Genomic DNA, 18949 nt, shown 5'->3' on the forward strand with positions numbered 1-18949 from the left:
TAGCCTTGAAATAATTGAAATAATATAGCCTATGTAGTAAATATTGCAGTTTTTATTTCCATTGTTTTTATATATTTTTTCCTGTGAAGCACATTGTGTTGCATTCCATGTCTGAAATGTGCTGTATAAATAAAGCTTGATTTGACAGAAGAGTATGAAGATAGGCTCAAACCAAATATGTTTATAACCAAACTAAGAGACCACAGCCTGTCGTTTCTAATGGGAATACATTAGTCATAGTGGGCAGAACAAGCAAGGAGGTGGGCAGAGCCAAACACGAGCCAGTGAGATCCAATTAGCCTAGATCCTTCTTGCATATATCTGCATATTTCCGCGTGTGCAATAACTCAATTCGCATTTGCACTCCTAAACAACGCATTTTTTTGCAACTTTGGCAAAGGTTAAAGTCTGAAAAACGTAGTCCACTTTGTTCATAACGGATTCTAGCTCGGGGAACAGAAAACTGTATTGAGATCCAATGTTTCATTGATTAGAACATTTGCTGAATTTCAGCCAAAATCCATCTCCTTCCTTCGTCTCCCACTGCCGGCCATATTTGGTAGTGAGTGGAAACGCCAAGCGGATTCTTCACATTTTATACATCTGGTGAAATATCTGTCTCGTTGATCTATCTGTGCATAAACAGCTTCTCCAATAGAAATCCCCGATCACGCTTGAAGGCGATGTCATGGCAACGTTGGCTAGCTAAACGCATGCGCAGAAAACGTCATTGGTCTAACGGTCGCCTCGCGATGAACTGCGCATGTGCAAAAGGCACTGCTTCGATATAGTGTTTTTTGACGAATTTCGAGTAATAACACGTTAATCCATTGAAGACATTGTCTCGAATCTAGGTATTGCCTTTAGAAAATGAACAAATAAGTAATATTTTTTCACTTCTTTCATTTACTTCTCCAACCCCAAACCCCGGCCTGGTCTACTTAGTCTGCTTCGAACGCTTGCGCTTTTGCGTCTCTGGGTTTAGAAACTCTGTGTCCACACCTTGGCTCACACATCGCGACGCAAGGTGACGACGTTCAATTGCACCGACGTCAAACGTTGCCCTCCACCATGCGTATTAAATGTATTGTTGTTGGAGTGGTTGTTATGACTGGACAAGGCCTCGGTTTAAATTAGGAGACCCCGCCGTCGCTGCCACGGTAGACCTGCCGATGGAGGGCATGGACATAGACCTGGACCCGGAGCTCATGCAGAAATTCAACTGTATGGGCACCACTGACAAGGATGTCCTCATCTCAGAGTTCCAAAGACTGCTGGGGTTCCAACTCAACCCGGCAGGATGCGCCTTCTTCCTTGACATGACCAACTGGTGAGTTCGTGGATATGGGGCCTAACTTGGCTAGTAGCTAGCTACATTTGGACTAGTGCCAAAGCCAGCTAGCTGTTATTTATTGTGGTTGTGTGTGTCTCTCGTTCTCTTTCATGTAGTTATAGCTATATCTACTTGTGCCGATACTTTGCATTTGGCTATGTCATTGCTGGGAATTATGCCGTGTTCGTGTGCTAGTCGAAACTCGAACATTTCCGATTTGCTTATTCGGTGAACGCTGCACATGTATAACGAACCAGTTAACGAGTCAGACTTTTCCGAGTTTCCTAGTTTCGATTAGTATGTGAACGCGGCAATAGTTACGTTAGTTATGTGAAACTGTAGCTAACGCCAGATAAATTGTGGTGATTCGATTATTCTGCGGGACACCGGTCTATGGACCGCGACCGTGAACGGGCAAAAGCGGTGAGGGAGGAGCGCCTTTCTCAAATAAACAGTAATCTGTGCTGCTCGGTCATGTTGTCAACAAGGCAGCATGGTGCATACAACATATCTTGTCCATTGTGTGTGTGTTAGAATGTATTTTAAAACAAGTTTTCATTGGGAAGGCAGATACAACGTTATTGTCAAAAGCAATCACGTTTGCATGTGTAAACACAGAATACTACTCATTATGCTGTGTTCAAAACAACTGGGAACTCTGACATCTCTGACTTCTGACGTCAGTGCGTTTAAGACAACTGGGAACGTGAAAAAACGAGCTCAAACTGGGAAAACATCGATGTTAACTGTCATCCAACTCGGAATTCCAACTCAGGAACTTTGGCCTCTTTCTAGAGCTCTGACTTTCTGACCTGAAGAGCACTTTAGTCATGACTTGACCTCGTATTTTTCAGAGTTCCCAGTTGTCTTGAAAGCACCTTGGGAATTTGGAAAATAATTAGGTAAAATCATGGGGTCATTGATCTTCAAGTCGGACTTCTAGAGATGCCAGAGGTTCTGACTTGGATGACCGTTCAAAACTATTTTTCCCAGCTGCTCCCCCCCCCCCCCCCCCCCAAGTACCCAGTTGTCTTGAACACACTATCGGAAGTCGGAGATATACCAGCTCCCAGTTGATTTGAACAGGGGCACCTGGCTCCAAAACTAATGTAGTGAACATTTTCCCTGGACCAGATTCATCGAATCACCTCAATAACTACACTTCCATCCAGCTTTTATGTGAGTAAAGTCATATCGTATGAAAAATAACAAGGCAGCGGTAACCAGGTTTCCATAGAACATTTTTATGCCAGTAAAGTACATGTTGGATAAAAATGTCATGACATGTCTGATGGAAACAGCATTTTTAAAAACATTTTTTGATGAACTTTCCGATTGTCAACAAAACACGATAGACAAGGTGGAATCTTTTTGTTGTTAGTGAATTATGCGAGAAATGCTGGTGGAAATGCTTTTATGTGCAAATATTGATATAATAACCATCATATTGAAGTGAACTTGGGAGTCATGTACCACTCGTCAGGAAAGCATGCAGTTTATTAGGCTACAGATTGAACAAATTAAGATTAACTTCACAAGGTGGCGCAAGTGATGAGGTTGATGCTCCTTTCCAACAAATATTGAGGGTCTAATTCTGGTGACATGATCATTGATGCTTGGCAGCTGTTTGACAAATCATTTTTATCTTGCTCTTTGGCCCATAATAATTTCATCATGCAGGCTATATATGCCATGTAGCTAACACTTGCCAATACCGTAGTAGGCACACTCCCTATACATTTTTTTTTTTTTAAATATATAAAATTGAAAAAACATCAGTAGAGCTGAAAATGGGTTTCCATTGCATTTAACTTGTCAATGCTTTTGCCATTAAAACAGGAATCTACAGGCAGCCATCGGTGCATATTATGATGTTGAGAGTCCCAGCATCAACACACCATCCATGTCTTTTTTGGAGGATGTGACGATTGGTGAGGGAGAGTCTGTTCCCCCCGACACACCGTTCACGAAGACCTGGAGGATACAGAATACAGGTGGGGGTTACCTTTTATTCATCCATACGTATGATTCAGTCACAAAAGAAGAAAAACCTTCACTGCAATGTAAGACCCGGAAACCACTGGCCTGTAAACGTGTGTCTGTGTGTGGTGCAGGTAAGGTATGAGTAACTGACTGCATGTTTGGCAAGGGAGCTTTCTGTCTTAAAAATGTGTATCAAATATCTTTGTCTGTCTGTGTGTTTCACAGGTGCAGAGTCCTGGCCACCCGGGGTATGTCTGAAGTACATTGGAGGGGATCAGTTTGGCCACATCAACATGGTGATGGTGCGCTGTCTAGACCCCCAGGAGATCTCAGACGTCAGTGTGCAGATGCACAGCCCTGTGTCACCTGGCATGTACCAGGGCCAATGGAGGATGTGCACAGCCACAGGACTGTTTTACGGAGGTAGGTCCCAAACAGCGCGGATGCACTGTTTTGTGGACACGTTTTTTTCCCATAAGGGTGTAATTCATTCTAGAAATTATCCAGACATGTTAACCTCTGCAATTTTAATTTTAATCATTTTATACGTTTGTGTGCAACTGTTTAGCTGTGTAGTCCTTTTTCGAGATTTTTAAGTGGTCAATCAATGTCTTGAAATTGGTCAACTTGACTTTTTATCCTTTTATCCTTGATTTACTGAGCATTGGGGTATTTAACTCACAGCACTCTGTCTCCTGGACAGAACACGTCACCCCTAACTCCTGGTGGGTGTCACTCTCTCTCTGTCCACACAGATGTGATCTGGGTGATCCTCAGTGTAGAGGTGGGGGGCCTTTTGGGCGTGACACAGCAGCTGTCCTCCTTCGAGACAGAGTTCAACACGCAGCCGCACCGCAACGTGGAGGGAGACTTCAACCCCTTCGCCTCGCCACAGAAGAGCAAACACAACTCCGGAGACCACAACAACTTGAAAGACCCTGGAGGAGCCTGGGAGGGCACGCAGGACGCCATCCAGCAAGATCAAAACGGACTGTCTCACAATGCTGTAAATAGAGCATCGAATGGGCTCCAAAGCAATCTATCAGTATTGACTTACAGTCAGGTATGTATGAATTAATGAACCAAGTTTGGCTTGACTCAAAACAAGGTGACGTCCACTCATTGTTATCTGCTTAAACATCGGGCCTCTTGTGTGAGTAGTTATTACAATATTTCTTGAGGTTTTTATGTATTTTTTTTTTTCAGTGCCACGTTTGGATGTGGATAAGAACATCTCTCTTCATGGCTGACTTTGAAACCTCCGATTCAATATAGTGTTTTTTGTTGTCACGAAAGTACAGTGTTAGTGAAGTTCTCCGATTTTCCAGGCGTTGCCACTACTGTACAGTTACAGAATGTGTGTTTGGTAGTGTGGAAAACACAATAGATCTCTGCTCTGAATTGTAGCACAGACCGATTGTTCGGGAAAGCATGCAGTTTATTAGGCTACTAGCAAAAAGTGGATGTTTCTGGTTTTCAGGGGTACAGTATTTAACCTAATGTAGCATGTGTATGAAACTGAAGTTATTAAGCTACAGATTAAGTAAATTATGATGAGCTTCACAGGGTGGTGAAAGTGCACAGAGATGATCTTGATGCTCCTTTCCAATAATTATCGAGGGTCTTAACCTGGTGACATGGAGATCGATGCTTGGTTGCCATTTGACAAATAATTTCACTCTTTTTGTCCGTAATAATCTCAATATGTAGTCTATACGGGCACTGTATCTGCGAGCTGTTGGCTAGAGCGCAACTCATTTTCAGTTTCCCTCAGACCACTCCCAGACAGTCCTAGCAAAATTCTTGCTTGAGAAATTGCCCTTTGCTAAGAAGCCATTTTGTTTCTTTTTGACCATTTTTTTTTTTAGCACTATCCACAGAGTTTTGAAACTACAGCGCATGACACGATTCAGTGCATGAATAAATCGGCACAATTGAATTCAGTTTTTTTCAAATTGCCAGCGTCTTGGAGCAAAAATGTAGATCATTTAACGTCATTAGCACAGTATACATCAAAAGAGTAACTGAGAGGAATGTACAATACCGCAAACAAGGTATTTGTGGTAAGTGCATTGGGGCTCCATATTTATGCTTCTCTGCTATTAAAAATAATTACATTACCAAAAGTATGTGGACACCTACTCGGCGAACATCTCATAAAAAAAAATAATGGGCATTAATATGGAGTTGGTCCCCCTTTGCTGCTATAACAGCCTCCACTCTTCTGGAAAGGCTTTCTATTGGATGTTGGAACATTGCTGAGGAATTTGCTTCCATTCAGCACAAGGGTAGTAGTGAGATCGGGCACTGATGTTGGCGATTAGGCCTGGCTCGCAGTCGGTGTTCCAATTCATCCCACGGGTGTTCGATGGGGTTGAGGGCAGGGCTCTGTTTCCGGCCAGTCAAATTCTTCCACACCGATCTCAACAAACTATTTCTGTATGGACTTCGCTTTGTACGGTGGCATTGTCATTGTGAAACAGGAAAGGGCCAAATCTGCCAAACTCAGATTCGTCTGTCGCCTCCCAGATGGTGAAGCATGATTCATCACTCTAGAGAACGCATTTCTATTGCTCTAGAGTCCAATGGGGTAGAGCTTTACACCACTCCAGCCAAAGCTTGGCATTGCTCATGGTGATCTTAGGCTTGTGTGCGGCTGCTCGGCCATGGAAACCCATTTCATGAAGCTCCTGACAACAGTTATTGTGCTGGTGTTGCTTCCAGAGGCAGTTTGGAACTCGGTAGTGAGTGTTGTAACTCAGGACATGCTATTTTTACACGCTACACAGTTCAGCACTCGGCGGTCGCGTTCTGTGAGCTTGTGTGGCCTACCACTTCGTGGCTGAGCTGTTGTTGCTCCTAGACGTTTCCACTTCACAATAACAGCACTTACATTTGACCGGGACAGCTCTAGCAGACCTGACAAACTGACTTGTTGGAAAGGTGGCAACCTATGACAGTGCCACGTTGAAAGTCGCTGATCTCTTCAGTAAGGCCATTCTACTTCCAATGTTTGTCTTTGTCGATTGCATGGCTGTGTGCTCAATTATTTTTTATTATGTCCTGATTTGTGGCTGAAATATCCGAATCCACTAATTTGAAGGGGTTTCAACATACTTTTGTGTGTATATACACTACCGTTCAAAAGTTTTGCGTCACTTAGAAATGTCCTTGAAAGAAAAGCACACTTCTTTTTTTTTTTTTTTTTTTTGTTGCCCATTGAAATAACATCTAATTGATCAGAAATACAGTGTAGACATTGTTAATGTTGTAAATGACTATTCTAGCTGGAAATGGAGTAGTACACAGCGTTGTACGAGATCTTCAGTTTCTTAGCAATTGCTCGCATGGAATAGCCTTCATATCTCAGAACAAAAATAGACTGAGTTTCAGAACGTTTTTTGTTTCTGGCCATTTTGAGCCTGTAATCGAACCCACAAATGCTGATGCTCCAGATACTCAACTAGTCTAAAGAAGGCAAGTTTTATTGCTTCTTTAATCAGAACAACAGTTTTCAGCTGTGCTAACATAATTGCAAAGGGGTTTTCTAATGATCAATTAGCCTTTTAAAATGATAAACTTGGATTAGCTAACACAACATGCCATTGGAACACAGGAGTGGTAGTTGCTGATAATAGGTGTACAGAGGCCCATGTAGATATTTCCAGCTACAATAGTCTTTTACAACTTTAACAATGTCTATACTGTATTTCTGATCAATTTGAAGTTATTTTAATGGACAAAAAAGTGCTTTTCTTTCAAAAACAAGGACATTTCTAAGTGACCCAAACTTATGAGTGTGTGTACTTAAAAGGTATTAACACCAGTAACCTGGATCCCATTACCACTCTTGACATTTTTTTTTAATTTTATTTTTATGACCAGACCTGGGAAATTACAACATTTCCCCCCAATGTGGCACTAATGCAATTCCACAAAATCCACAACATGCGCCGCAGCAGATTGCCTAAAAATGTAATGGCACATTATCTAAACAGGTTGTCACATGGAAGCCTTTAGACTCGTGGATTTAGTTCACACAAAGTCGCCATAAATTCAAAGCACATGCATAATTGAAACTGCCGGACTGCACACAAGACCCAAATGCAATTTGGAGTTCTAATTAGACCTGAAAATTTGATTCTGATCCAGGCCCGGTGAGCAGAAGCCCGAGTCCAGGCCTGTTCCACCATCACAGAAATTAAATGAGTCTGAACCTGGGGGGAAAAAATGAAAAGCCAGACTTCTAGTAAACAGTAGGCTATATTGATTTAAAACGGGTGTTGAGAACAACACGGTGAAGGCTGGCGGCAATGGAGTGAGGAAACAGCCATTGGGCCTAGAAAAAGCGCAGAGAATGGAAAACTCACCTTTTAGATATGAGCAACTGAATGATGAAAATATTGGAATAAAGTAGGCTAATGCAATTGAAGGCATCTATCAAATTCTTGCTTATACTGAAACTCCTAAAGTTGTATCCAACACTTATACTAATTTAAAGCAATCGTTGTGTGTGGTCACCTAGATTATAATTTTAGCACTGTTTTGATTGGGACAGTGCTGCTTTGACAAGCGTGGGGTGGGGGACTTATAGATTTTTCACTGAATCTCTGTTTTGGATATTTGGTAACAATTAGGCTGGGGAAATATTAGCTAAGTACTAATGATCATATTTTATTCTAGTTTGCTCATACATTGGCAAGAAGAAGTGTGTGAACCCTTTGGAAATGCCTGGATTTCTGCATAAATGGGTCATAAAACATTATCTGATCTTCATCTAGGTCACAATAATAGACAAACAGTCTGCTTAAACTAATAACACGCAAACAATTCTATGTTTGTCTTGATTGAAAACACTGTGTAAACATTCACAGTGCATGGTGGATAATGTATGTGAACCCTTGGATTTGATAACTGACTATAGCTGTCCAGGCCCTGAGGCAACAAAACAGTTCCAAACCATGATGTTCCCGATACTTTACATTTTTGGCAGCAATAACCTGAACCAAATATTTTCTGTAGTTGCAGATCAGACCTGCACAACGGTCAGGAGGAATTTTGTACCATTCCCCTCTACAAAACTGTTTCAGTTCAGCAATATTCTTGGGATGTCTGGTGTGAACTGCTCTCTTGAGGTCATGCCACAGCATCTCAATCAGGTTGAGGTCAGGACTGGGCCATTCCAGAAGGTGTATTTTATTCTGTTTAAGCCATTCTGTTGTTGATTTTACTTCTGTGTTTTGGGTCGTTGTCCTGTTGCGTCACCCAACTTCTGTTGAGCTTCAATTGGCAGGCAGACAGCCTAATGTTCTCCTGCAAAATGTCTTGATCAACTTGAATTCATTTTTCCGCTGACTATAGCAAGCTGTCCAGGCCCTGAGGCAACAAAACAGCTCCAAACCATGATGTTCCCTCCACCATACTTTACAGTTGGGATGAGGTTTTGATGTTGGTGTGCTGTGCCTTTTTTTTCTCTCCACACAGTGTTGTGTGTGCCTTCCAAACAACTCAACTGTAGTGTCATCGTTCCACAGAATATTTTGTCAGTAGCGCTGTGGAACATCCAGGTGCACTTTTGCAAACTTCAGATGTGCAGCAATGTTTTTTTTTTGGACAGCAGTGGCTCCTTCCATGATGTCCTCCCATGAACACCATTCTTGTTTAGTGTTTTCCATATCGTAGACTCCTCAACAGAGATGTTAGCATGTTCCAGAGATGTCTTTAGCTGAGACTCCAGGATTCTTCTTAACCTCATTGAGCATTCTGTGCTCTTGCAGTCATCTTTGCAGGACGGTCACTCATAGGGAGAGTAGCAACAGTGCTGAACTTCCTCCATTTCTAGACAATTCGTGGAATGATGAACATCAAGGCTTTTAGAGATACTTTTGTAATCCTTTCCAGCTTTATGCAAGTCAACAATTCTTAGGTCTTCTGAGATCTCTTTTGTTCGACGCATGGTTCACATCAGGCAATGCTACTTGTGAATAGCGAACTCAAATTTAGTTTTTTACATTTTCATTATTTATTTATTTGTTTTGTTTTTATAGGTCAAGGCAGCTCTAAACAACATCTCCAATCTCGTCCCATTGATTGGACTCCAGGTTAGCTGACTCCTGACTCCAGTTAGCTTTTTGAGAAGTCATTAGCCTAGGGGTTCACATACTTTTTCCAACCTACACTGTGAATTTTTAAATGATGTATTCAATATAGATTATGAAACATTCTATAATTTGTGTGTTATTAGTTTATGCACACTATGTTTGTCTATTGTTGTGATCAAATTTGATGACCAATTTAGGCAGAAATCCAGGTAATTCACATACTTTTTCTTGCCACTGTATATTAGCTGATAACATTTTTGAACAAGTCTGCTTGCTCTTCAAATCAAATCAAATTTATTTATATAGCCCTTCGTACATCAGCTGATATCTCAAAGTGCTGTACAGAAACTCAGTCTAAAACCCCAAACAGCAAGCAATGCAGGTGTAGAAGCACGGTGGCTAGGAAAAACTCCCTAGAAAGGCCAAAACCTAGGAAGAAACCTAGAGAGGAACCAGGCTATGTGGGGTGGCCAGTCCTCTTCTGGCTGTGCCGGGTGGAGATTATAACAGAACATGGCCAAGATGTTCAAATGTTCATAAATGACCAGCATGGTCGAATAATAATAAGGCAGAACAGTTGAAACTGGAGCAGCAGCACGGCCAGGTGGACTGGGGACAGCAAGGAGTCATCATGTCAGGTAGTCCTGGGGCATGGTCCTAGGGCTCAGGTCCTCCGAGAGAGAGAAATAAAAGAGAGAAGGAGAGAATTAGAGAACGCACACTTAGATTCACACAGGACACCGAATAGGACAGGAGAAGTACTCCAGATATAACAAACTGACCCTAGCCCCCCGACACATAAACTACTGCAGCATAAATACTGGAGGCTGAGACAGGAGGGGTCAGGAGGCACTGTGGCCCCATCCGAGGACACCCCCGGACAGGGCCAAACAGGAAGGATATAACCCCACCCACTTTGCCAAAGCACAGCCCCCACACCACTAGAGGGACATCTACAACCACCAACTTCCCATCCTGAGACGAGGCTGAGTATAGCCCACAAAGATCTCCGCCATGGCACAACCCAAGGGGGGGCGCCAACCCAGACAGGATGACCACATCAGTGAATCAACCCACTCAGGTGACGCACCCCTTCCAGGGACGGCATGAGAGAGCCCCAGTAAGCCAGTGACTCAGCCCCTGTAATAGGGTTAGAGGCAGAGAATCCCAGTGGAAAGAGGGGAACCGGCCAGGCAGAGACAGCAAGGGCGGTTCATTGCTCCAGAGCCTTTCCGTTCACCTTCCCACTCCTGGGCCAGACTACACTCAATCATATGACCCACTGAAGAGATAAGTCTTCAGTAAAGACTTAAAGGTTGAGACCGAGTTTGCGTCTCTGACATGGGTAGGCAGACCGTTCCATAAAAATGGAGCTCTATAGGAGAAAGCCCTGCCTCCAGCTGTTTGCTTAGAAATTCTAGGGACAATTAGGAGGCCTGCGTCTTGTGACTGTAGCGTACGTGTAGGTATGTACGGCAGGACCAAATCAGAGAGATAGGTAGGAGCAAGCCCATGTAATGCTTTGTAGGTTAGCAGTAAAAACCTTGAAATCAGCCCTTGCTTTGACAGGAAGCCAGTGTAGAGAGGCTAGCACTGGAGTAATATGATCAAATTTTTTGGTTCTAGTCAGGATTCTAGCAGCCGTATTCTTCACTCATGTAGTGGCCTGTCCTACTTTCAACCAAAAGCCTGTGACTTGTCTGATAATCAATCAATGTGATTTTGTGTCACTGAATCTCTATTTGGTTATTTGATCTCTGGCAGGACATGTGGTAGATGAGCAAAAAAATAAATGAGCTATCACTGATCAGAAACATTTAGTGTGCAATAATGTAGCCTAAATCCAGTGTATATTTCTATATTGACTTGCGTTGTAGCCTTTTTTTAAATATCAAGCCTAGGCTATTTTCCTATTGTGCCAATCCCACCGAAACCCAAAATCCTGACTCCTGTCTTCCTAACTTTATTCTGTAATCCATAGGTTGCATTATCAAAGCATGTCTCGCCTATGCATGTCAAAATACAGCTGTAACGTTTATCCTGCTTCTCTGCACTGTCTCTTATTGCTGCCCATATGAGCGCTCAAGTGGATTATTATTATTATTATTATTTCATGAGCCGATCTGTATTATTATTATAATAATAATAATAATAATATTGATTTTGCCAAATAGGAGATATTCTGTCAGCTTTGAGCAGTTTGACCGCCGTTACAAAGTTTGTATGATTCGACAACGCTATAGCCTATTCGGGGTGCGCACTATGCCTGAATGAATTAATAATGCTCATAATTTATGAACTCTTTCGCAATTCACAACAATGGCACTGGCGATCAAAGTTACTGTATCATTACTAAATATCAGTTTCACTTTTGGTGAAATCTTTATGTATATATTGGGAGAACTCTGGCAAAGTAACCATATCTTTGTTTTAAAGATTTTTTTGTGGTATTTCCCGGGACTCTCTGCAACGTATACTCCCTCTCCGGCCTCTAGGTCATCAGGCTGCTGATTATCCCGCACCCCTGTCACCATCGTCTCGCGCACCTGCGCCTTATGACAATCACCTGGACTCTATCCCCTCCTTGATTATCTTCCCTATATCTGTCACTCCCCTTTTGTTCTTTCCTCAGGTGTTATTGACTCTGTTTTCATGTCGGTGCGTTGCTTCGTGTTCATTGTTTCTTTTATTCATAAAAACACTCACTCTCTGAACTTGCTTACCGACTCTCAGTGCACACTCGTTACACTCTCGGTATAAATATGAATTATTCTTGGTATTGAAATGCAGGTAGATTTTGGGGAAAATATTCATCCATAGTACTTAATTGTTACTGAGAAATGATTTGATATTGAGATAAACACGGCTGCATTGGCCCTTTTTTTTTTTTTTAAGTCTTGGACTAAAGCATTCTCAGTGGAGGTTCTCCTTGTAGTCATAGGGCTGGTTTTCCAGACACAGATTATGTCAGTTCGTGGTTAATATCCTCACTGAGCAACAACATCCACCACTACAGCTCCTGTACACCACCTGCTTTGCCAAGTTTATTGCCCTTAATGATGCAAGTCATTTTTGTTTTTATGGATTTACCTGTATATATGATGATAACCCTTGTCAGTTTGCCACCATATAGCCCTCAGAGATGCTTGGATATGTGTGTGTTCCGTGCCTGCTCTAAATCACCTCATAGTTCTGTTATGGCTGGCCTTTTTTTTAAATTCCAGACTGTAAATGTACTGCCACTCCTGGCTGGGTACACCTGACTGTTCAGAAACCCATGCCTCTGTTGCTCATTCACAGCTTTTATTGACTCAATAATGGACTGAAGTACTGCTGAGCTTATCTTTTTGAGGAATACACATGTGCTTTATGTAAGGGCCTGCCCTGTTCAGGAGGGTGCTGCTTCCTTACTGGCCTGCGACACTGGAAACGTAACTTTTGCAAACCTTGAGAAACTCTTATTAAATTCAATGAAAACCTGGGCGTAAGCACGCCGACTCCGCAAGAGGCATGCTCCGTTCAGCGTAAAATTGTGCACTGTGTTCTGTGTCTCTCCCCAGGGTATTCATGGCCCCTATCCGTTTGGCCAGAGTTAAAAAGATGGAGATCCAGGCGGTGCTGAACTGACCTGGGTATGTTGAGGCAGGGGCACCGGAGAGGGGAGTGACACATTTCATACAGACTCCAGACAACCCTCTTCCTTGCCCCCAATCCACCAAAACACAAGCTACAGAGAGAACAAGGACGCACCTACCCCAGCAAATAACCCCCTACCAACATCATCAGCACCCTCCTGAGATCTGTATGTGTAAATGCTACATAATGAGTGCTATAAATCCTAAAAAAAAGTTGTCGTACTACTACACAGCTGTTTTTAGTTTTCTTTCTTATTTTTATCTGTCAACACACCTCAGTGAGTAAGGACTGCTGGATGAGTTTAGCAAAGGGATGGATGTGTGTGAGCTTGAGCAAATGACGTGTGAGTGAAAAAAAGCCATCTAAAACTATTTTGCCTGTTGAGCAATTGTACAGTTAGAAGTCGGAAGTTTACCTACACTTAGGTTGGAGTCATTCAAACTATGTTTTTCAACCACTCCACAAATGTCTTGTTAAGTAACTAAAGTTTTGGCAAGTTGGGACATCTACTTTGTGTGACAAGTCATTTTTCCAAAAATGGTTTACAGACAGATTATTTCACTTACAATTCACTGTATCACAATTCCAGTGGGTCAGAAGTTTACATACACAAAGTTGACTGTGTGTTTAAACAGCATGGAAAATTCCAGAAAATTATGTCATGGCTTTAAAAGTTTCTGATTGCTAATTGACATCATTTGAGTCAATTGGAGGTGTATCTGTGGATGTATTTCAAGGCCTACCTTCAAACTCAGTGCCTCTTTACTTGACATGGGGAAAGCAAAATAAATCAGCCAAAAAATTGTAGACCTCCATAAGTCTGGTTCATCCTTGGGAGCAATTTCTAAACGCCGAAAGGTACCACGTTCATCTGTACAAAGAAGAGTACGTAAGTATAAACACCATAGGACCACGCAGCTGTCATTACCGCTCAGGAAGGAGACTTGTTCTGTCTCCTAGAGATGAACGTACTTTGGTGCGAAAAGTGCAAAGCAATCCCAGAACAACCGCAAATTACCTTGTGAAGATGCTGGAGGAAATGTCTACAAAAGTGTATATATACACAGTAAAACGAGTCCTATATCAACATAACATGAAATACCACTCAGCAAGGAAGAAGCCACTGCTCAAAAACCGGCATTAAAAAAAGCCGGACTACAGTTTGCAACTGCACATGGAGACAAATATCGTACTTTTTGGAGAAATGTCCTCTGGTCTGATGAGACAAAAATAGAACTGTTTGGCCATAATGACCATTACTATGTTTGGAGGATAAAGGGGAACGCTTGCAAGCCGAAGAACACCATCACAACCGTGAAGCACGGGTGGCAGCATCATGTTGTGGGGGTTCTTTGCTGCAGGAGGGACTGGTGCACTTAACAAAATAGATGGCATCATGTGGAAGGAGAATTATGGGGATATATTGAAGCAACATCTCAAAACATCAGCCAAGTTGAAGCTTGGTCGCAAATGGGTCTTCCCAATGACCCCAAGCATACTTCCAAAATGGTGCAAAATGGCTTAAGGACAACAAAGTCAAGGTATTGGAGTGGCCATCACAAAGCCCTGACCTCAAGCCTATAAAAAAAAATTGTGGGCAGAACTGAAAAAGCGTGTGCGGGCAAGGAGGCCTACAATCCTGACTCCGTTTTACACCAGCTCTGTCAGGAGGAATGGGCCAAAATTCACCCAACTTATTGTGGGAAGCTTGTGGAAGGCTACCCGACACGTTTGACCCAAGTTAAACAATTTAAAGGCAATGCTACCAAATACTAATTGAGTGTGTGTAAACTTCTGACCCACTGGGAATGTGATGAAAGAAAGAAATCATTCTCTCAACTATTATTCTGACATTTCACATTCTTAAAATTAAAGTGGTGATCCTAACTGACCTAAGACAGAGAATGTTTACTAGGATTAAATGTCAGGAATTGTGAAAAATGTCGTTTATATGCATTTGGCTAAGGTGTATGTAAACTTCCAACTTTAGGTTTTAAATCAATGTCTGCATATGTACAGTACCAGTCAAAAGTTCCTATGTTCTTTATTTTTCCTATTTTCTACATTGTAGAATAATAGTGAAGACATCAAAACTATGATATAACACATGGAAGGAATCATGTAGTAACCAAAAAAGTGTTAAACAAATCAAAATATATTTGAGATTCTTCAATGTAGCCACCCTTTGCCTTGACAACAGCTTTGCACACTCTTGGCATTCTCTCAATCAGCTTAATCAGTCACCTGGAATACAATTAACAGGTGTGCCTTGTTAATTTTTGGAATTCATTTCCTCAATGCGTATGAGCCAATCAGTTGTGTTGACAGGGTTGGTATACAGAAGATAAATCTATTTGGTAAAATACCAAGTCTTTATTATGGCAAAAACAACTCAAATACTAAAAGAGAAATGACAGTCCATCATTACTTTAAGACAATCCGGAAAATGTAAAGAACTTTGAAAGTTTAAGTGCAGTCGCAAAAACCAAGCGCTACCCAGAGTTACCTCTGCTGTTCATTAGGGTTACCAGCCTCAGAAATTGCAGCCCAAATAAATAATTCAGAGTTCAAGTAACAGACACATCTCAACATCAACTTTTCAGAGGAGACTGTGAATCAGACCTTCTTGGTCGAATTGCTCCAAAGAAACGGCAGCGGGGCGGCAGCGTAGCCTAGTGGTTAGAGCATTGGACTAGTAACCGAAAGGTTGCAAGATCGAATCCCCGAGCTGACACGGTACAAATCTGTCGTTCTGCTCCTGAACAAGGCTGTTCCTAGTTAAACCACTACTAAAGGACACCAATAAGAAGAGACTTGCTTGGGCCAAGAAACACGAGCAATGGACATTAGACCAGTGGAAATCTGTCCTTTGGTCTGATGAGTCCAAATTTGAAATGTTTGGTTATTTTGTGAGACACAGAGTAGGTGAACGGATGATCTCTGCATGTGTGGTTCCCACCGTGAAGCATGGAGGTGTGAGGGTGTGGGGGTGCTTTGCTGGTGACCTCGTCTGTGATTTATTTTGAATTCAAGGCACACTTAACCTGCTTGGCTACCACAGTATTCTACAGCGATACCCCATCCCATCTGGTTTACACTTAGTCCCACTGTCATTTGTTTTTCAACAGGACAATGACCCAAAACACACATCCAGGCCGTGTAAGGGCTATTTGACCAAGAAGGAGATTTATGGAGTACTGCATCAGATGACCTGGCCTCCACAATCACCCGACCTCATCCCAATTAAGATGGTTTGGGATGAGTTGGTCCGCGAAGTGAAGGAGAAGCAGCCAACGAGCTCAGCATTTCAAATTGTATTTGTCACGTGTGCCGAATACAACAGGTGTAGACCTTACCGTGAAATGCGTACTTACAAGCCCTTAACCAACAATGTAGTTCAAGAAGTAGTGTTAATGAAATATTTACTAAATTAACTCAAGTAAAAAACTAATTGAATCAATCAAAATAACACTATAACGAGGCTATTTGCAGGGGGTACCAGCACTGAGTCAATGTGTGGGGGTACAGGTTAATCGAGGTAATTTGTAAAGTGACTATGCATAGAAAATAAACAGCGAGTAGCAGCAGTGTAACGACAAAGGGAGGGGGAGGTGGACCCATGCCACGTCTTTTCAGTCTCCTGCGGCAGAAAAAAGGTGTTGCTGTGCCCTCTTCACAACTGCCTTGGTGTGTTTGAACCATGATAGTTTGGTGATGTTGACACCAAGAACTTACCTCTCGACCCGCTGCACTTCAGTCCCGTCAATGTTAATGGGGGCCTGTTCGGCCTTCCTATAGTCCACAATCAGCTCCTTTTGTCTTGCTCACATTGAAAGGTTGTTGTCCTGGCACCAAACTGCCAGGTCCCTGACCACCTCCCTATAGGCTGTCTCATCTTTGTTGGTGTCGTCAGAAAACTTAATGGTGGTTTTGGAGTCGTGCTGGCCACACAGTCATGGGTGAACAGGAAATACAAGAGGAAATACAAGAGGGGACTAAGCACTCACCCTTGAGGGGCCCTAGTGTTGAGGATCAGCGTGACAGATGTTATGTTGCCTACCCTTACCACATGTGGGAACTCCTTCAAGACTGTTGGAGAAGCATTCTACGCAAAGATGGTTGAGAGAATGCCAAGAGTGTGCAAAGCTGTCATCAAAACAAAGGTTGGTTACTTTGAAGATTCCTAAATATAAAATATATTATGATTTGTTTAACACTTTTTCTTGGTTGCTACATGATTCCATATGTGTTATTTCATCGTTTTGATGTCTTCACTATTATTCTACAATGTAGAAAATAGTCAAAAATAAAGAGAGAACCTTGAATGAGTAGGTGTGTCCAAACATTGGACTGTTACTATATGTGTATGGTTTCCTTCTGGATTTTACTAAACATGAAATGGTGGTTACTACATCGGTAAGAAAGTGGTGACCTATGTACACATAAATATAATACTCATTCTAAAACAATTCCTCCACTGATGTTTCAGAATTTAGGATACAGGCCTGTGAATGAGTAGCCCAGTAAGTAAGGCTTTGCTGTACTGTTCTAACACAGAGATGCATAGTTCAGTGGTAAAGCTTGTTCTTTAGAGCAAGCAGATGGTGCTATTAATTAAACTACCAAACCAAATTGTCTCTGACACGTCACGACAGACAACATCATAGAAAGATCGACTTCTGGATTTGTGAATTCTCAAGCCAACAGCAATATCAACACCATTGTTTTATTTCTGCAGTTTGCACGATGCCACTTCGGATATTTGCAAGTGGTGATTCGATGTACTATCAGGATCTAGAGCGTATTTTGTTTTCATATATACTCCTTGTTTTATTTTTCTTCCAAACTTGTACACAACATTGAATCCTGTTTTGATTGTCAAATTAAGTAAATTTGGTATTACTTATATTCAAAAGAACACAGGGTCAAGCCTGGAATTCATTGTACTCTGCATAAATTGCTGTATGAGGTCTTGTTATGTTAATCATTGTTCTGCAATTTGTTTACCATTTGGAATGTTGTCGTTTTTAACCCTTTTTCTATCGCTCCCTTCAAGCAATCCTGATTTGTCTGCTTCCTATGTTCCAACAGGTTGAGTAAAAATAAAAAAGGAAATTTGTGACCATTGTTATTCATCGACTAAAGCTGTTGTAGATGGCCGTACAATAGTCTTTTATGGTTTATTCTGATGTACGGTGTCTGTTTTCTTGTGGGCATGGTGTTTTCACACAAGCCTTTCATATTTCTGTATTTCTCGAGGTCATACTGTTAGTCTTCCCAAACTTGTTTTTTTTATACTACTTTTTTTTATCGGAGTACCTTGCTGTCTGCTTTGCTTGTGTTTTGTGTTCGATGGGGAGTTTTTAATTATTTTCTTTTTTTTAAGCGGTGTGGCATGGTGAGTGGATGAGTGGAGAGTTTGCATAGTCTTATGATAGAACATTTATGAGAAGAAAAAATGTCAAATTCAAGCATATTTCCTGTATGTATAAATTAAGATTTGTATGATTAAATTAACACTGACACAAATAATGTGGCACCATGTGTGTTTAGTTTTTTTGTTGATTGACTCACTGACTCATGTAATACACTGTGTTGGCAGTGACCACAGCACAGTTGTATGTCCTATTTTGCCAGGATGAGGCTATGGTCCCCAAATGACAAAAAAATAGGCATTGGGTCCAAGAGAAACTGCAAGTCAATTTGTGAGAGGTAAGTGGTATTTGAGACGAAAGGGCTGCTTCCCACATTAATGGTGTGGCCGTTGGTTTATGGTATAAGCTGTAAGGTATGATGTTTCCTCACAGTGGGCTCTTCCATTCAGGGTAACGGTTCAGTTATAGGCAATCGTACTGTACACTGACTTACTGTAAGGGGTGTCATCATGATTAAAGTT

At 41.8% G+C, this 18949-nt stretch overlaps 1 protein-coding gene across 1 annotated transcript; it reads left to right on the forward strand.

Moving 5' to 3' along the window:
- The first annotated feature begins 759 nt into the window (after window positions 1–759).
- Window positions 760–18585, forward strand: LOC115135626 (protein ILRUN). Its single transcript, XM_029670528.2, has 5 exons — window positions 760–1330; window positions 3173–3327; window positions 3542–3739; window positions 4072–4379; window positions 12978–18585. The coding sequence occupies exons 1-5, from the start codon at window positions 1083–1085 to the stop codon at window positions 13011–13013; spliced, it is 945 nt and encodes a 314-aa protein (XP_029526388.1). The 5' UTR covers window positions 760–1082; the 3' UTR covers window positions 13014–18585.
- Window positions 18586–18949: the final 364 nt, after the last annotated feature.

This window comes from Oncorhynchus nerka, linkage group LG2 (assembly GCF_034236695.1).
Source record: "Oncorhynchus nerka isolate Pitt River linkage group LG2, Oner_Uvic_2.0, whole genome shotgun sequence".
Taxonomy (NCBI): domain Eukaryota; kingdom Metazoa; phylum Chordata; class Actinopteri; order Salmoniformes; family Salmonidae; genus Oncorhynchus; species Oncorhynchus nerka.